Below are 19,100 nucleotides of genomic sequence, written 5' to 3'. Positions count from 1 at the left end.
TAGGACTCCGTCCAAGACTGTTGTGCTCAAAATTGTCACACCTCCTTAACCTGATGGTGGCAGTCCAGACGTTAGAGAGGAGGGCTGAAGACTGAAAGAAGCTGGACTGATACCGTGGACCAACTGTGCAGTGTAATCATGGGAAAATACTGCAGGTTATAGTCTGTAGATTGGAAGACTTCATTTTGAAAACACTACATGTTTGATCGGCTGACTGCTTGTCTTTGTTGCCTCTATTGTTGCAATGAAGCCCTGTACCCAGACAGACAAAGTTGGTGTCTAGCTGGTGAACATAGTGGAGCATTTAGCAGCTGAAGAGCCAGATGTTTCCCTCAGGAGTTGGTGGAGACCAAAAGGAGCGTGAACATTGGAGTTACGTTTGTCAGGTGGCCAGAAACACGACTCTAAATAGATGCTAATGTTGCTACATGTCTGTAAGATGTCGTAAGTTAACAGTGATTCAGTTTTGTGTTTACAGCTCGTTCTGCTGCCCCCCGAGTAGCTGAAAACATCAATAAAAGCATCTTAACTTGTGAGATCTGAATGTTTCAGAAGATTAATTGCTAAAAACGACACTATTGCAACATGGTATAATCACATAGACATAGATGCCTTAAACTGTCTTGAACACAATCAAATTCAGCAATTTACCTAATCTATCTTATTTTCATTTTTTTGACGCATTGGATTGGGGTTCATGTTTTATTCTAACTGCTGACATTCATAGTAGAAGTACTCCATTGGAGCAGCTTGTTGTTCAGTAGCACAAGCTATTGATTGTAGACGGCTCCAAGTTTTACAGCAGAATTATTTAATTGTATATACGACAAAGAAAGAGCGTATGAGTTCAGCCAACTGTCACTGTTTAAACAGAGGTTACCTGTATGTTAGACAAGAGAGCAAGCTGTTTGCAGAGAGGCTGAGGGAGGCGGACTGAATCTATAAAGTTTGTTTACCGCAGCATTCAGATGCTCCCCCATCTGCTTTTTATCCAGTAAATCAATTCTGTTGCTTTGTGCTGTTCAAGCAGCTCCGCTTATGGAAAAAGATGTTGTGTGCATGCAGACCCTCACTTCTTCTGCATGCTGTTGGCCACACAGATCCAGACTGCGATGTTGCTGCCTGGCCCGGCCCGTTGCATCATTATGAATGACGTTGATGCTGCCAGAACTTCTTTAGGTTCATTATGAGTTTAAGTCCATTATCTTATGTCAGAGTGAAACCTGGAGTGTTGTGTGTTGGCTGCGGTTTGGCCAGAAAGTCACACGTGTGATTAGTGCTCAGTACTGTTGGTGTTAATAGACTGATATCTCAGTTAAAGACTAAGGACACCAGGCTCCGCTGAAGAGTTCTCAGTGTGCAGTGTTGCCACACACCCAGCAGTCATTACACTCACAAAGGCTACATATTTTGGCTCTCCGATGCTTCACACAGCAGGGTGTCTAATCATGACAAATCGGGGCTCAGAACATTGAGTTGCTCATTTGCGTTTTTTATTTGTTTCTGCGTGTCGGCTGCCGCGGTGGCAGCGGAGAGCGTACAACATCAAGACATTAGACTGGCCGTGCTGGATGCTTCAGCCTGTTTTTATTTGTGTACATGGTAATGAGGCTACGCTTTGCCATTGTGTTTGGATTCATTCATACTTAATGGGTGTTCTTATTCTGCTATTATGCATCGCGCATTTCTATTTAAAGTTTCTGCTCGTAGTTTTGCTTGTCATGACTGATTTGGTTTCTTCCCGTTTGATGTGAGAGCTTGTTATAAACCCTCTCTTACACTTTATCGCCTCCTCAGTAAGTAATATTCTGATTCTGTTAAGTCACTGGCTTTAAGCACTTTTATGTTTTGTTAACTTGCACATTTGCTAATGAACTTCCCTGTGCAAAAAATATCAAGAGTTCAGCCTGAATGGCTTCGTGGTTGGTGGGTAGTGATTGATTCAGGCGGTATCCAGGTAAGTTACGCACCAGCTCCTCTCAGATGACAAGAAACAAGCGACAGTCAGTTCACATACTTTCAAAGCTGCAGTTGTTGTCACCTGCTGCTGTGTTAATAAATAGTCTGTTTTTGTGTCGCTGCTTGTTTGGGATCGCCCCCATTAAAGAGCAGATTGTAAACATTAATAGTCTGTAAGAAATAGTTTGTAACGAGCTTTGACGGGATCAGAGCTGGAACTGGGAAATTTGTGTGTTACCCGATTAAGTGATTGAGGTTAAGTGTCAAACATTGCTTCATTTCTCTTGTAAACTATCAAAAAAACCAATATTATAGAATGTTATATATTATACTCATATTCGAGAAGCCGTAATGTATTTTTACTTGATGAATTACTTTTTTTTCCCATTGATCTCTCGCTCTCTCTCTGACTTAAAAAGGTTAAAGGAAAACTTTATCCCTGAGAGTCTAAGATCCACATCACTCTCATGGAGCCCGGAAACCAATAACTTAGCTTAGCATAGAGACCGAAAACATGGGTAAGCCACCAAGCTTGGCTCAGTCATAGGTAAAAGAATCCACCCACCAGCACAAATTGTGGTTTTACGGGGGGGTTATGTGCTTTTGTCCTCTTGTATTTCTGGGAGCAGTCTCGTCTATTTCTCTGGAGTCTCTGCTGGTTGCCTGGCAACCTCACAGTGATGACAAAACTGATTGTTTTTTTTTTTTCATATCAGTTGAACAAACAACATATAATGTGTTAATTAAAAACTTCAGAGGTGGTAGGTGGCAGATTTTGTAACTTTTGGACAGAGCCAGACCAGCTGTTTCTCCATATATCTGGCCTTTTTTTTTTTTTTGCTAAGCTAAGCTAACTGGGTTCTGCTGTAGCGTCATATTTAATGGACATAAGAGTGATATCAACCTCATTTATTACTCTGATAATAATAAATAAGAATATTCCCTAAAATGTTAACAATTCCTTTTAAAAGTAGTGACTCAGGGAAAGTAAAGCTTCAGCTCCTTCTCGCCCAGTCGTCACAACAGAGACTTACAGGAGATGCAGGCACACATCCACCGACATGCAGGAATTTAATGAGTTGACTTTCTCCTCACACAGAATCCGGGACATTAAAGTTAGACATTTTTTCTCCTTGTCAGGCTTTACTGTGGAGAGAAAGTGAGACTTTCCCTCGAGCTATTTTTGTAACCCTTGGTAATGATCTGATTATAAGGCATGTCAATAACTCCAATTGACAGCCTCACAGGGGGATGTAAACGCCCTGCAGATTAATTGCAAGCTGTTGAGTTGACCGGGAGGCCGTCGACCTCTCGCGTAAGCCCCCCCCCGCCCCGCCCCCTCACGTGAACACGCATCAACACACAAATGCCACCTGTGATTTCTGCCGTGCGTGCCTTCAAGTTGAATTGCAGCGCTGCCCTTTGCTTGCACCTCTTCTCCGCCAGCGACTCACTGTAATGAGACAGAGGCCGATGGATTGTGTGGAACTTGTTTTGACTGTTTTTCTGCTCGCACAAACTGCATCAGGCTCAATCGTCGCTGTTTGACTTCCATTATGAGCTAAACTGCTAGGAGACGTATTTCAAATAAACGATCAATTAGACGTTTTTTTTTCCCCCAACGTGTTTGACTTTCTTTCTTTTTTGTGTGTCTCCTTTCTGTCAGTGTTTTTCCTGCTCGTGCTTCGGTTGCAGGTGTTTTTGTTTTGAGGAGCTTCCCGTTGGTATTCTGGTCTTGGTGTCTTGACAGTTGACGCCGTTTGTTTCTCTATTCATAGCACTTTGACAGTCGACGACACCAGTGCATCGCCTTGTTTACTGCGGTCTCTGGCTTTCCTCGCCCCTCCCCTTCCTCTTTTTCTACCATAGTCATCTCCTTTCCACTGCTCTTCACCCTCTGCATCTTTCACATCATTGTCATCCTCATCGTCCCGTTTCCCCTTTTTTGCTCTTTTTCTAATTCTCCTTATTTCCTTGTTCGTTGTCTTTCTTCAGCTTCTGTTCCTTCTCCCATTCCCCCTCCTTCCCTCATAATCACCTCCCTCCTCCTCTTCCTCTGGTCAAGGTCCATGTTGTAAATTAGAACAAAATGAGACTGTGCCTCCGCCTTGCAATGGTGGAAAGTTACATTTAAAGTACAGTTTAAAGAGTACTTGCACTTTACTCCACTATTTTGATTACATGGTCGTTTATACTTCTGTTCTGCTACATTTTAGAATAAATATAATCTAATAAGGTAATATATTTATAATACAGAAGGTGTTGCTCATTGTGATGAAGCTATCACTACCCACCTCTGCAGCTCCAAGGAGTTTTTTAACGTTTTTCAACTCATTGTTTTGGTGTTGTGGCTTCCAACTTGTTTCGGTTCAGTCTCTTTGCTCTCATCAAGCTCACTTCCAGCTGCAGCAGGCCGCTGTTTTCAGCAAAAAATACGAATAGAAAATAAACTCACTCTACGCTCCCGAGACAGACACAGTGAGCGACTAGCTGGTGAACATAGAGGAGCATTTAGCAGCTGAAGAGCCAGATATTTCCCTCAGAGGTTGGTGGAGACCAAAAACAAATCTAAAGGAAGTGACGAGACAAAAATACTTTGTAAGATTGCCAAAAAACACGACTCCAAATGCATTCTGATGTTGCTCTGTTGTCTGTTGAATGTGTAAATAGGCAACTATTGATGTTCAATGTGTCAACTTGATAAAATGATAACATGTCAATTTTGTTTTCACACCTGGGCAAATATGTATATATAGTGACTTTTGTTAGTAAGACTTGTACTTGCAACACAGTATATTTATACTGTGATATTGCTCTTTTTACCTGAGTGAAAGATCTGAATATGTCTTCCAGCCTTGCCTCCTTGATTTCAAGTTGTGTGTGTGAACTTTGTGTGTCTCTTTAAAAACAACTCGGAGGTGTTTCTATTCAGTACCTAGAGATGAAACACGTTGGCGTCATGCTGGGCAGTTGACTGGACAATAGCGAGTCTGTGGTCATCAGTCACTGACCTTCACACTTTTCTTCTTCTTCCTCCTTCTCCATAGCAACTGCTGAGGGAGATGCAGCAGATGGCCAGCCGGCCTTTCGCCACCATCAACGTCGCCTTGGAGACGGACGAGGAGCCACCTGACCTGATAGGAGGAAACGTCAAGGTGAGCACAACCTTTTCTTATCACCGCCAAAACCCCAGAGATCCACCTTGTCACTGGACTGACAGGACGGCAAACGGAGAAGCTCCATCCATCGTGGGAGCGCAGTTTGTGATTACAGTCACACCGTAGTGATAGATATTCCTCACATCATCTGTTTTACGTCATGCCGAACTCTTCGAGATGATTCCATTAGTTTTCAAGGCTCTTAAGAAGAAGTGCAGGTCTAGTCCACCTAATGAGGGTCAGTGCAGTGCACGTTTGCTGGGACAGTGTGAAGGCCGGATGATGATGATGAAAGTGGGCTGCTGATGAGTAACACAACGCACTACACCAGTTATAGCCAGTTATTGTGAGTAGGCTGTGAATTCTAATGAGAATGAATTCAGTTAACCCCGGAGTTAAACACATGCAGATGAGCGTAAGGTTTTGTAGATTAAGACTATACTTAGAAATGAGATAAGACTTTCGTTCCAACATTGAGATATTCTTCATTTGGAAAGAAATTACTGAATTAACGCCTACTTGCGGGAAAAGGTTTGCTGGCATGAAAATAAAGACCGTTATGGAACACTATTAAAGTCATGCTTCATCTTACAGCCTTGTCTTGGTGCCTTGAACCATCTGTGTAAATACTGACAGAGAAAACCAAGGTCGCAAGTCCATATGGATATATACAGCTTTTTGGAACAAAGCCATACATATAGGAGAGCAAGTGAAAGACAGAGTCAGTCTGAAACTACGGCTCTGAACTTAGAAGAAATCTTGACACTGTTGGAAGTTGGAATTTTATTTAACTCCCAAGACCAGATACAACCCCAAACCCCTCGCTTTAGGTTTCTTGGTGTTGTAAATATAAGTTTTCAACCGTATAATATTTGTTAAATCAAACAAGTAAGATAAATAATCAACAACCCAGTCATGTTTAAACTGGGACGATTAACAAAGACGTGGTCACAGGACATTTCCACCACAGACAGAAAGTAGTTCCAATGAAACTGCCGTCTCCTCTTTAGTTTTTAAAATGTCATTTTTCAACGCTTTGAGCGCTGCAAACCTGCTGCAAACCAACCTGCTTTATGTCAGAGTGTGGAGGCAGAAATCCCAGATGAGAATATCTCAAAACCTGAGCAAGTCAAATTAAAATGAAGTGCATCACTACATACCACTCAAGGTAAGTGGGAGCTGCTAGCCTCAAGCAGAGATGGGGAGCGGGCTACAGGGGTCTGGTGGGCTCACTTCTTTCAAGCTCCACAGCAACAGATTTGAAGTGACATCACTTAAGGCAAATTATAAGAAGATGCAACACTTTTTTCACTTGCGATAGTACTCCCTCAGACCTGTAAATAAACTTTGATGTGTAAATAAGTTCGAAGCACCTCCCTCAACAAGCCATAAATTGACAAACTGTTTGGCTGTCAGGATATGTTGACCTTTAAACAAACTGCTGTGTAGATTTTAATGTGGAGTTCAGGCACAGTGAGCGGCGCAGCGCAGTTGTAGTATTATCAGTGTACCAAATGAACAGAGGAGCTTGAGCCTGTTGAGGTAGTCGCAGGGCGGATTTAAATGTAAAGATGAAGCTGGAGATGGTGGTTCAGAGGACTTTATTATAGGGGAGAGTTTGACGTAGCAGTGGAGTTGAAGTTGGCTGGAGCAGATTTAAATGCAGATACTGAGCACAGCGGCAGCAGTAGAGAACATTTAAAAGTAGGAATTGTGCAGAGTTATAGAAATTGCAGTTGAGTGTATTCGGTGGGCACGGAGCCGCTGGCAGGGATACCTGTGACTGTGCACTTTGTGATGAATGGCCTCTGAATGCAGATGTAGCGCAGAATTATAGGGCTGTTTCGGCAGGGTGGCTCGGGGGCCCCTCGGCTCTGACAGGGGCCATGCATCTCAAGGGGCTCGGCTCCCGAAACACAAGGTTACTCCAAGCAAAGGCTGCAGGGCCCCTCGGGAAGATCAGCAGCTCATCAAATCCCTGCTTGAACAGAAACCATCTACTACTTCTCTTTTGTCCTTCTTCCCCCCGCCTCTTTTTGTTAATGTCCCCTCTTCTCTTCTCCTTTCCTTGTGTCTTCTGTTTTTCTCTGTTCTGTTCTTTTCCTCCTCGCTTTTTGTCCTTTCCTCTCTTCTCTTTTGCTTTTTCTTGACCCCTTTTTTTCCCCTTTAGGTTGTCTTCTGTTTCTCTGTTTTCACTTGTCCTCTAATCTCTGTTGGTTTCATCGTCCTTTTTCTTCTTCTCTCCTTTGTCTCCTTTTCTTTTCTCTTCTCTCTTCACTTCTTCAGCTGTGGTCTCTATTTTTTGTCCCTCCTAATATTTCTTTCTCCTCTTCTCTTTTTTTCAGTTCACCATCTCTTTTGCCTTTTCTCTTCTCTCCTGTTTGTTTCCCCTTTTCTTTCTTTTCACATCACTCTTTTGTCTTTTCCTTTTCTTTTCCTTTTCTCTTGCGTCCTTGTTTTTTCCTTCGTAGTTTCAGTGTCTTTTTCTTCTTTTGTCTTTACTTCTCTCGGTGTCTTTTTATTTTCTTTGTGTCTTTTCTCCTCTTTTCTTCTCCTCTCGTCTCCTTACTGACATCCTTACTTTACTATAGTGTTCTCCTCTAATTTACTAGCCCTTTACTGATCCTATCAGCTGTCTGGGCTTTTCTGTTGGCCTTATCTGCCGGTTCAGTTTGTGTGTGTGTTTTTGTGTACTTCTGCATGTTAGTGTGTGCACGTGTTGTGCTGCTGTGTAAAAAGAAAAGATGCAGCTTGCTGTGGAAATCAGGCGCCCTCCACGTCCTCCTCCTTCTCGGCTTTACCTTTTCTTCTACTCTCCTTTTCTTCCATTCTTCCTGGCCTGCTCTCCTCCTCTCCATCAGGGCAGGAGAAGCCCAGGAGCACAGATCCAATTTAGATCTTCCTCCTCAGCTTTCTCTGCCTTCACCAGCTCAAACGGTGAGCGCACACTATCCTATCTCCTACTGGCTCAGATTGAGCGACTCGGAGCAGGTTCTTCCCCTTGTTTCCATGCTGTTTTATCAGGACGCTACCCGCGATTGGAGTATAGAGGGGGCCAGGCGCCGCACAGTGAGCTGAAGATCATTAAAGTTGTTTATAGCCTCGGTGGGAAGTCCAAACTTGCTTCGGCGATGAGATATATTCACTCGGCTTCTGCCAAATGGAGCTTGCGGCCCCGGCATCACGGGCAGATGATTACCTTTGTGACGCCTCCTGCTCTGCTTTTATTTATAGATACCATGGGACGAGAGAAAACCAAACATGTTATGCAAAAAAAAAGAAAAACGGGGAAAGAAAGGAACTGTTCTGGTTTATCAAATGGGATTGTGGTGCACTGTTATCTTCACCTCCACTCTTTGTATATTGTATTGAATTATAGGGATTTAGCAGATTTTTTTTTTACTAATTCTGCAAGTGTGATAACCTTAAAATCCATGATTGCCAGTGTTACAGGCAAGAAAGAGTAAGGTCAAAGGTCAGACCCACCCGAGGAATGCACAATTATGATCTTTTCGGATAGAAGTGTGTGGTAAAGACTTGCCTTTGACAGGCTGACTTACCGCTTTGTTGAGATGCACATGCGTAACGAGGTGACGCCAGATTTTCTGGAAATATTCCATATGATGTTGTGATGGGTTTTCTTCAACAAATTCAACACTATTTTAACATCTGACGTTTTATTTATATTTAGAAGTAAATTGCCTGTGATGTTTATTTATAGCATCTTTCATAGCATGGATAGTGTTTGTGTCGTGTCTCCTGGTTACCTGGAGCGAGGAAAGTCCAGAACTGTTTTAGGAAACACGACTTGTGTGTCCCTGAAAACTTGAAAAATGTTGCTGGTAGCTGCTGGTGACTCGGGAGGAGAGAGAAAGATGAGGCAGCGCTGCAAACAAAAGGTGCTTATTTGTTTGCTGATATCAGACTTTAAGTTTCTCACCTATTGTCCCAAAGTATCCTCGTCTTTTGTTCCACAAAGACTCCGCTGCCTCCGTTCTCCTGCTGAGTAGAGTTAGGTTTGACCAGCTGCAGAAATTCATTAAAGATGGCGGTTACATGGTGTTAAGTGGTGTACTGTCGGTGTACTTCATTGACAGTTCCAGGTCAGAAAAGAGCTGCACTCTCTCTGATGCGTTTCCCTTCAGGTCGTCTCGTCGTGTTTCAGATTGAGAACCAAAGTTCTAATTTAGTAAAATAAAGTTCACTTAAACTTATCGTGTTTATCTTCGTTTTTCCGCTGAGTTTAGTTTAAATGCGTCCCAATATGGCATTATTAGTACAGGCTGACAAAACATTTTCTTGGCAAACAGAAGCCAACTGAATAAAAACTCATCAAAGTTGGCTCAGTGGAAGTGGCTGTACCTGGTGAGTCATAGCAACAGGGAGTTTGACTTGCTCTCGTCGCTGGCGGGGGGAAACTCATCCCCAGCTGCTGCTAAAGTAGAGATGAATGCAGCGGATGAAAGAGGAGCAGCATGCAGCTGCAGTGTATGCCCACATCGCTGTGTGTTTGTGTGTGTGTGGGCTCAGCAGCAGTCCTACGTGCTGGGCTAATTACTGGAGGTAATTTAACAAAACCTTTCGCCGCTCTGCCTGGCCAGTCTAGATAACTCTCCGGAGTGGAACTGGTGGGGGAGGTTTGGCAGGGGGGAGTCGAGGGGAGGGCTTCGACGCCATAAAACAAAGGCATCTGCTGGGGGATGTTATTAACACGCAGCCTCTGAAGAAGACCACGGGAAAAGACACTACCTTTGGGGAACATCTTAGGCAAAGAAAAAAAAAATCACTTGCACAAAGAGTTTAAAAGGATGGATAATTGAATTTTTCAAGGTGTTTTGTTTTGTTTTTCCCCCGTTAATTTCAGCTCAGGACAAAATAAAGTGGACATGTGTGTTGAAGGAGATAAATTGTTGTTTGTTTGTTTTTTTTAAGGGCACACTGTTTTGTTTTTGTCAGAAATTGAAAGTGAAGCACCTGGCTTGAACCCTCAGGTTGAAATTGAGGTTGTACATCGGACACAGTAGTTTTACTGATGAACAATTACGAAACGAGGACTGTTGAAATCAAAATGATCCAACTGTCACATCCCGCCTCAGTCTGACAGCAAGCCTCTTCCAATTCCAAATTTATTTTGCAATGCCTATTCCCTCTCCAGTTTGAATATGAGATGCTGGTGTTAGAAAATGAGAAACAAGCACGTAAACCAGCCAGAACCTAAGAGCAGCTTGCAGCTGCTGCAGTGTAAATTGGACTTGGCAGACAAGTCTTACCACAGCCCTAAGCTGTAAAATTAAAAGCTGCCAGTCTCCTCCTTCTTTTATTTATCTTTAACACATAGAGTACAGATGTGTTCAGGTTATCACGGGCAGCCCTCATTTTTCCAATTGTGAACACGCTGGATGAGAAATACATTTCGCCTGAGGCAAAAACAGACCTGTGGACCGGAGCAAACCGAGCCTGGTTGGATTGCTTCTGGCAAGGCCAAAATAATTGTTTCATCTTTTCTTGTACCGAGGGATGGAGAGGCAAAATTAGCCAAGTGTGATATTGCACCACCTAATGTTGTATAGGAATAGTTGGCAGCATTTTTATTCCTGTTTCTCAGCAATCCATGTAAGCTGCGTATAATGACGTTCTAGCACCGTGATTCTGAAAATGGAAAGAAATGATCCTTACACGGAGCGCTTGGTTGTCTTATCTATCTTATTGAGCCGTCACTCATTTATCACATGAAGCTGTAAGTGGTATTAATGTTTTATTGCCACGAGGGACAATATTGGCTTTAACTGCAATCAAATGGAAAAAACAAACTTTCAGTTTGCTCTCTGTCAGTATTTAATTAGGAGACTTTTATCTCGTTCATTCCCACCTCTCTCGTGAGTTTTTAAAGAAGCTCCTCTAAAGTGCTTCCAGAGCGCGATAGAAGCCTTTTTGAGGTCCCACAAGGTCCGCTGGCAAATTAATAGAAGTTTGATTTTACTGTTAGTTTAGTTTTCCAAAGTTGACCAAATTAAAGAGCGAATAAAAACACGTACTTTTCTAATTAGAGTGTTCCTCTCTGCTATTGTCTTCCCACACCAGTGTCTTGACATATTGATCAATTAAGATATAAAACCTTTGCTCTGAAACGCAACAGGAGGAGATACGTAGCTGGTTATTTTTTGTTATAATTACCAATTTCATGATATGAAATCACATTTTTTCAATGTACTATTTGCGTTCTATAATTATATAAGGATTATATAAACATCTTTGTGTCCTACTGTAAATACTTTTTAGAGCTTATCCAAGCACGTCAGACAAATTTTCTTGATTTAATTATGATGAGACGAAAGTGTCATGTGAGGTATTATTATTATTATTTATTTACTGCAAACAGATTTGACAGGTAAAATGATCTTTCACACCAGTGGCGTGTTTCTTAATAATTATAACCTCATTTTTCATAAAACTGTTGTGGAGGTTGTTGCCTCTCGTCCCTCGTGGCTCGTCCTGTTATCGTTCTGTGTTTACTTCGTTTTACTTTGCTAAGGAGGATACAGACATCAGTGTAATGGCTGGTTGTTAGAAGCTGCCAGTCTTCTCAGCAATGGTCTTGTTTGTTTATGGTAATTATTATTATTATTATTATTATATCTATATTTTGAATATATAATTAAATGTCATTAACATGTATTTAAATTCATTTTGAAGTTAAGATGCTTAATGTAACACCTCCAAAAGACAAGGAAGCAACACAGGAAACGAAAGAGAGAAAAGAAGGAAGGGAACTGTTTTTTTCTTTGATGGAAAACATTTAACAGAAGAAGGAGCTCTGTTTTTTCTTTGATATGTTTTTCCTTGTCTGAGTTCACTTAGGAGTCTTAGGATAGAGTGTCACGTGCTGCACAGACTGACGGCACCAACTTGTCTTAATTTTGTCGTTTTTAAATAAACGTGACTTGACGAGAGAGAGAAAGATATAATCAAGGAGGGAGTTGATGACGGAGAGGATATAAAACAAAGCAGTGACCCTTTTTTCTCTTTTGTTTACATTAGTCACGCTAATTTCTCAAAGACAAAGCGCTGTAATGTTGATTTTATTGTTAAAATTCCAGCGTGTCAGGGTTTGAGGTGCCGCACATAGCTCTGGTATCCAAACATGTCTCTGAGTATTTGTTATCGTCTGTGTGTTGTTGATGCTGCTGCTGGTTTGACTGCAGTGTTTCCAGCAGGCGAGTTCGTCCCACTACGAGCCCATTTGTCTGCATCTGAACTATTCCCCCCCTGTCAGTTCTTAGGGGGGTGGTGGGGGGCTGTGACGCCGCATGTGTGTGAGTGCAGCAGCAACACAGCCGAAAATTGCTGCAAGCTCAGAGGCATGCACACAAAGCATACACACACTAACACAACCTCCTGATAACCTTCTCTGTCCAAAGATGCATGAACAAAGTAAGTTCTCAGCTGCACACACACACACACACACACACACACACACACACACATCTGTAATGTTGGTGGCTTTATTCATCTGTTAAAGTGATGTCTTTCAAACATACATATTCTTTACATAAAGCTTATTTAAAAATGACAGTACCATTGCAGATACCGTGGAGCTGCTAGCCCCGGCTTTACGAGTGTAATCAGCCCTCTAATAAATTTTGTCATCAATTGAATCACTTATCAGATGGGACATGAAATTCTGCTCCCTGTTGAATACAGTCTGACGGCGTCCGAGCAGAGTTAAAAAGACGTTATTAAAAAAAAGGAAAAAAAGGCTCTGCGAGAACTGAGCTGAAAAATGAGCTTGTTGTGTATTAAGAGATGATAATTACGAGATAAATGTTAAAGGCTGCTCAGGACTGCACTTTCAGAGGCCTTTACATGGCTGTTTGTTTTACACTTGGCGTGGCTTTTATACTCAAAGTTTGAGTACACATTTACATTTTTTTCTTCTTCTTTTATTTCAACCAATCAGCTTGCTTGATGCACGACATGATGTTGAGGCTTGGGAGGTGTGTGCGTTGGCTCCTCTGCGACCTGTAATTACGCCCTCCTTTGTGTAGACCCACAGAAAGTCTTCATGTACCTGAGAACTATAATCCCAACGCTGTGTTGGAAGTGTTGTAGAAATGTCTGAGCCAATAGGAATGCCTTTTACAGAAAACTGACTGGGGGCTTATTCCTACATGAGGCCGACATGTAAACTTACCTGCGCGTTTAACAAGTGAAGTCTTGTCCACTGACACATATACAGTGAAGATAACGTAATATCGTACATGAACACAGACACACATGTGAAAACATGCAGCCACACATGCGTAGGGGCATAAACAAATACAGAGTCCCCCCTCTGTTGAATCCACACACACACACACACACACACACACACACACACACACACACACACACACACACGCATACACAGGCATCCAGGTCTTTGTGCCACTTCCCCAGCTACCTGTGTGACAGCCTGTGTATCCTGCTGGTATGAAAGGTAAGCCTCCGAGAGACGGAGCAGAGAATAATTGTGTAAAATGGGTCAGAGCCTGAATATCATTACTGCCCCGCTCCGCATGTGAACGTTACACTGTGTGTGTGTGTGTGTGTGTGTGTGTGTGTGTGTGTGTGTGTGTGTGTGTGTGTGTGTGTGTGTGTGTGTGTGTGTGTGTGTGTGTGTGTGTGTGTGTGTGTCACGCTCCAGCTGCATTTCCACTTGGTCCGTTCAGCTCAACTCTCCAGAGTATAAAGACCGGCATAGGAAGGGATTTAACTTGTGTGTGTTCAGAGGTGTGTTTTGTGTGTGTGTGTGTGTGTGTGTGTGTGTGTGTGTGTGTGTGTGTACGTGAGCAAATTGAGAGGCAGTGTCAGGAGTGTGTGAAACCATGCCATGGCCCAGTTTCCTGTCCACCTCAGGAATTCGAGAATACAGCGAGAGATAGATGGCGAGAGAGACAGGGACGTTATCTGTATGCGGCTGAGGTGGCAGCGTCTCCCATATCCTCCATCGAGGTAAACCCATGAATATTGTACGAGGCCAGCAGCAGCAGCAGCAGCAGCAGCAGATCCGGCCAGTGTTTACAGGCGGGAAACTCATCCCCACATATGGATGAGTTGCTGATAAACAGGAGATATTGGTGTTAGAGAGTCAGGTGTGTCAGGCAGCCTGCGGCGACAGGAGAGCACCGCCGGCACCGGCGACACAAATCTCCGCTCCCAGCCTCGCCACTCGATATCCAGTCGCGGCCCGTGCTGCACACAGGCGGCATTGTCATGAAATTGTGCACAGCGGGGGCTTTTGGGGGGGGAGGCGGGGGGAGGGGTCCAATTTGTGCCTGCAGATCAGTATGTGTATCTCAACAGGGGAGGGAAAAGGTTTTTTTCTGGTCGCTGTGCATGTTGCTGACACAAACAAGAGCAGTAGCAGCAAAGCCTCTGTTATCCATGTCTTTGATAATGGGGTGTGTTCACCAGGATTTGGGAGGCTTGTGATGTGTAATACAGTTTTGTTTTTTTTCTCTTCTTTTTCTTTCCGCAGTCCGTCCCAAAACCCATCGCCCTCGAGCCTTGCTTTGGCAACAAAGCCGCCGTGCTCTCCATCTTTGTGCGGTTACCCAGGGGCACCGGCGGCATCCCTCCTCCAGGACAGTCTGGTAAGACGCAGCCGTTGAATCCCTCACTCTTCTTCTTTCCTCACTTCATCTGTCTTTGTTTGATTGTTGTTCGCTTTTTTTTCCACATCCTTTCCTTGATCCACCTTCCTTCCTCCGTCTTATGAAGCTTTAGTTATAGTTAGAGCCAGTTTACACCCCACGCTTCTAACTTCTTCCCATTTCTTTTGTGTCCACGCTAACAATTTCAGGTTGTTTTCAAACTATTCTCAATCCACACTGAAACACCGTGACAACAACAAAGCAAACCTCTACAAAATTTAGCTTTATCCTTATAACATGAGCTTTATGGAGCCCCAGTTGTTTTCCACTGGTGATTACAACATGAACACACAATTTAGTTGTTCTCATTCACATAATGTATTGATTTTGATTGATTTTCTGTTTCTGTTGCCTCACAAATGGCTTTAAATAGAAATGCTACCTGAACCAGTTAAACAGCAGTCCGTCAATCAAATCACAGTTTTATGCTTGCAATGTAATCTGATAACAGAAACGTAGATATGTATCAATACATGTTTTGGCATTAAACAGTGAGGGATATCAGAGAGCTGAAGATGACAGGAACTTGGCTTCTTGACAATTCAATCGGCTCTCTCTGTTTTGGAAAAGCTTCATTTGTCCCGTCCCTGTTACAATGTCAGTCCTTTTGACATAAAGCTTCGTTTCACAGAAACGTCTCACTGCATTGCTGTTTGACATAAAGAAAACCAAACGGAAAGAGTGCACTTCTTACAGTGCAAACAGAACCAAGAGACACAGTGAAATCCTCTTACATGAAATGAGGAGAAAATAACACGTTGGACTGACGCTGCTCTGTGACAGAAGAGAAGCATCGGGGATTATGGGATATGTGGCAAAATCATACACGAACTACAGAGCAGAGGCTACCAATCATGTTGACCGTGGTCTCATTTGTTTGCAGTAATTATTTCATGGTTGCACCATTAATGTGACATGGATGTATTGATTATTATCTTGCAGGCTGCAGCGCTCCCCCCTGCTTTGCCTCACCTATTTGTCCCCTCCCTGCCTTTCTGTTCTCCTCATTCTGTCTTGCCTTGGCTGCAGCCTGTTTGTTGCTTTCCCTCTCATCTGTGTTTCCTCCCTTCATCATCTTTCTGTCTGCATGTTGTCATGTCTCTCCAAGCTAAGAAGCTTGCTGCAGCTCTCCTCTTTGCCACTCTTGAGTTGTATTTCTCTTTTCCTTCTTGTCAGTGCGGTCTGGGTTTAAAACGCTGTCGAGTGTCTTTTCTTGCATTTCCCTGTGCTCTCTCCCTTCTTTCTCTTCCTTCTCCTTTCTTTCCCGGACAGTCTGATAGCACTGAGAATTGAGCCCATTACTTCTTTTCATCCTCTGCTCTGTCACTTGCTCTCTTTACATTCCCATCCGTCCTTCATCTGTTTTCCTTATCTTTCAGTCAGACTGATAGGACCCAGGACTAAGCACTTCACTTGCCTTTTCTCAAAGTTATTTCTTCTTTTCTGTTTCTTCCACTGTCGTCTTCAATGACTCAAACAAGAACTCAACTTGATTTCTTTTCTTTTTGTATTTTTTTTTTGTTCCCTTCTCTGTTTTATAGCCTCTTTGCCTCCCACAGTTGCAGTCCCCAGACCACCAGTACGCCCCAGGCCCTTATTAATTACCACATAGTCCCTTTGTCATAACAAAACTGCCTCGGCTCTCGGTGGAGCTTTCCCTCGGGCAGCTTTTGTTGAGACCATGTTAGCCGTGTTCCCACCATCTCCCCATGCCCACGAGGGTCTCCTGTTATAATGCTTTTAACTTGTTTCCCATCCGGCCGTGTGCGTTTCGTATCCTCGGGCTGTCGTCAGCCTCGTGACATCACAGCACATCTGTTTAAAGTAAAGCTCGTTCCAAAATGGCCGACCTCGTCCCTCTCCAAACATCCAAGAGGAGGTCAGCACTGTAGATTATCTCTGATTTGTATCTGAGCCTCATTTGGTTGCTTTGAACCATCCTGCACCCACTTTTAGATCAAGAAACGAGCTAATAGTTGCAGCCTGTTACGCTGAAGACTATCGGACTGTATGATTTCAGCTTCTCCCCTCGGAATTTATATTTTGCCGTTGGCTATGTGTACTTGATCAGGGTAAATGCATCCATCATTGGAGATAAATGCAGTTCATTTGAATTTCATGCCTCAGAGAGTATTAATAAATGTTAATGAAGTGTGGTATAAGTTAATGAGTGCCTGCACTGCCAGTCTATGACCTCACCACCTGTGTATGTGGCTGTGAGTGGGATTTTATAGACTAAATGATTAACAAAAAAGTATGCATCCCTACAGTGAAACACAACTCGGTGTGTCCTGATCACAAAATAAGAAACCAATGGCATTCACATGTTTGCATAATATTGTGTGTGTGTGCAGGTCTGGCAGTGGCCAGTGCGCTGGTGGACGTCTCCCAGCAGATGTGTGTGGGCTACAAGGAGAAGTCTGGAGGCCTGAGGAACCGCAAACAGCAGCCCACCGCACAGCCATCCACCTGTATCTGACCACGCCCCCTGTCCTCCTCTACCACCCACCACCCATGCTCTCCAATCAACCCCCCGCCTCGGCCTCCTCCTTCAGAGACTTCTGCCAGCTCCACTCTGGCAGGGAGAGGTGCATGCTGGGACGCAGAACTGGAACATTTTGGTGAGGGGCCGAGTCGTCCGGCGGACTGGAGCCTCAGCGGGCTTCCCCTCCCTGTCCTCCTACGGGAACTATGGGTCCCCACAAACTGAATGACAGAAACTGGACACAAAGAGGGGGAGCAGGTGAGGGAGGGAGGGACAGAGCGGGTGTTGACTTCACCTTTTCCCCTCAAAAAAAAACATTTTACATTTGTCGACACCGCCTCGTTAGAGTCGAGGCGGCCACGGCTTGCTGCTAGAAGAGATCCTCGTCTCGTAGTTTTTGAAAAATCCAGAGACTTTGCAACCCTCTATAATCTCGTTTGACTTAAGTTATTGTTGTTCTTTGTTTTGTATTGTTTTGTTTTGAAGGCAGGAACAAACTGGACATGTTCAGCTGCGCATGCACACACAAAACACACACACACACACACACACACACGCACAGACACAGACACAGACACTTCCAAAAACCAACTTTCCAGGAATCTTGTACCCATTTGTAGCCCATTGTCGCCTGCTGTCATGTTCACAGCTCAGCACTGAGTGCTGGTGTCACCGGAGTCCTGAACAGTCCGGCCTCCGAGCAAGCTAACAGCATGTTCAGTCTTCCTTTAATGAGGATCCACTGTAGGAGGCCGGCCGTGCAGCCAAAGCCCGTCTAAAGAGTCTGTGACATCTCTAATCGGCCTCTGTGTCTTCTGCTGCTGTCTTCTCTGTGGCCTGTCTGGAGCTTTGTCTCCGCCCGTCTCTCTCTGTCTCTGTCGCCGTCCGGCTGCCGAGCCAAGCGCCTTTCCAGCCTCTCTGGCTGTGTGGCCGAGTACAAAACAAGACCACAGCAACATCTCATCCACGCTGGCTGGCTGGCTGGCTGGTTTGTAAGCCAGCGCAGATTGAAACCTTTCCAGCTAATTACTCCTCCAGTTGCAATGAAAGCCAATGGCTCTGCACACACAGGTGCACACCCAGTGCTCTCACACACACAGCAAAACAGAAAAAGCCTCCAGTGTTTAACGATTGTCCCTTTGGCAGTGCTGCGCCTCCAGCTCATGTGAAACAGGCTTCCTATAGATCGTCTGACTCTGATTGACTGAAGTGATTACGCTGATCTGCGTGAGGCGGGCCGGGGCAACGGTTCAGCATCCTCTGTGATCGTTGCCCAGGAAATCCATAGGCTCTAATTGCTGCTCCCCTGTCCCCAAATGCAACGCATCTCTCCCCGCCTCAATGCCAGAAACCCTGCCGCTCGATGGCGATTGTTCCGTGTCCCTGAGCTATCTACGTCTGCCCAATTAGCCCCTGCAGAAGTGACGACTGTGTTCATATTGATGCAGCTACAGTGGAGTACTGATGCCAACGTTTAAACGACAGCGGGCCAACAACTCTGAACATCAAGCGCACACGTACGTTAAGAGAGTGAGCAGCCACAGGGGCGAGCGTCAGCGGCTGGTTCCTTATTTGCACCTTTTATTAAATGGGACTTTTGAATTGACCACATCTCTTGGGAGAACTTGGATATTGATTCTAAAAACAAGTTGAGAAAGAAAAGCATTCATCGCTTTTCTTTTCTTTTTAAAATTGGCTCTTGAAATGATCTTGTTGCCTGTTGCTCCATGTGTGAGGTTGCTCGAAGCCGCTCCTACATCTTTCCTTGCTTTTATATCTGCTTCACCTGTTTTTTCAACGGGCCTT

At 44.0% G+C, this 19,100-nt stretch overlaps 1 protein-coding gene across 1 annotated transcript in view; it reads left to right on the top strand.

Moving 5' to 3' along the window:
• The window catches only part of atrn (attractin), a 103,381-nt gene extending 86,093 nt beyond the window's left edge, over positions 1 to 17,288 (top strand). The window contains exons 27-29 of the mRNA XM_070919909.1: positions 5,007 to 5,114; positions 14,635 to 14,749; positions 17,164 to 17,288. Coding sequence (XP_070776010.1) covers positions 5,007 to 5,114; positions 14,635 to 14,749; positions 17,164 to 17,288 — 348 coding nt within the window. The remainder of the gene's footprint in view (positions 1 to 5,006; positions 5,115 to 14,634; positions 14,750 to 17,163) is intronic.
• The last annotated feature ends 1,812 nt before the right edge of the window (positions 17,289 to 19,100 follow it).

Source organism: Enoplosus armatus, chromosome 15 (genome assembly GCF_043641665.1).
Source record: "Enoplosus armatus isolate fEnoArm2 chromosome 15, fEnoArm2.hap1, whole genome shotgun sequence".
NCBI lineage: Eukaryota > Metazoa > Chordata > Actinopteri > Centrarchiformes > Enoplosidae > Enoplosus > Enoplosus armatus.
Note: the sequence above shows the minus strand (reverse complement) of the source record. Positions and strands in the feature narration are given on the sequence as shown.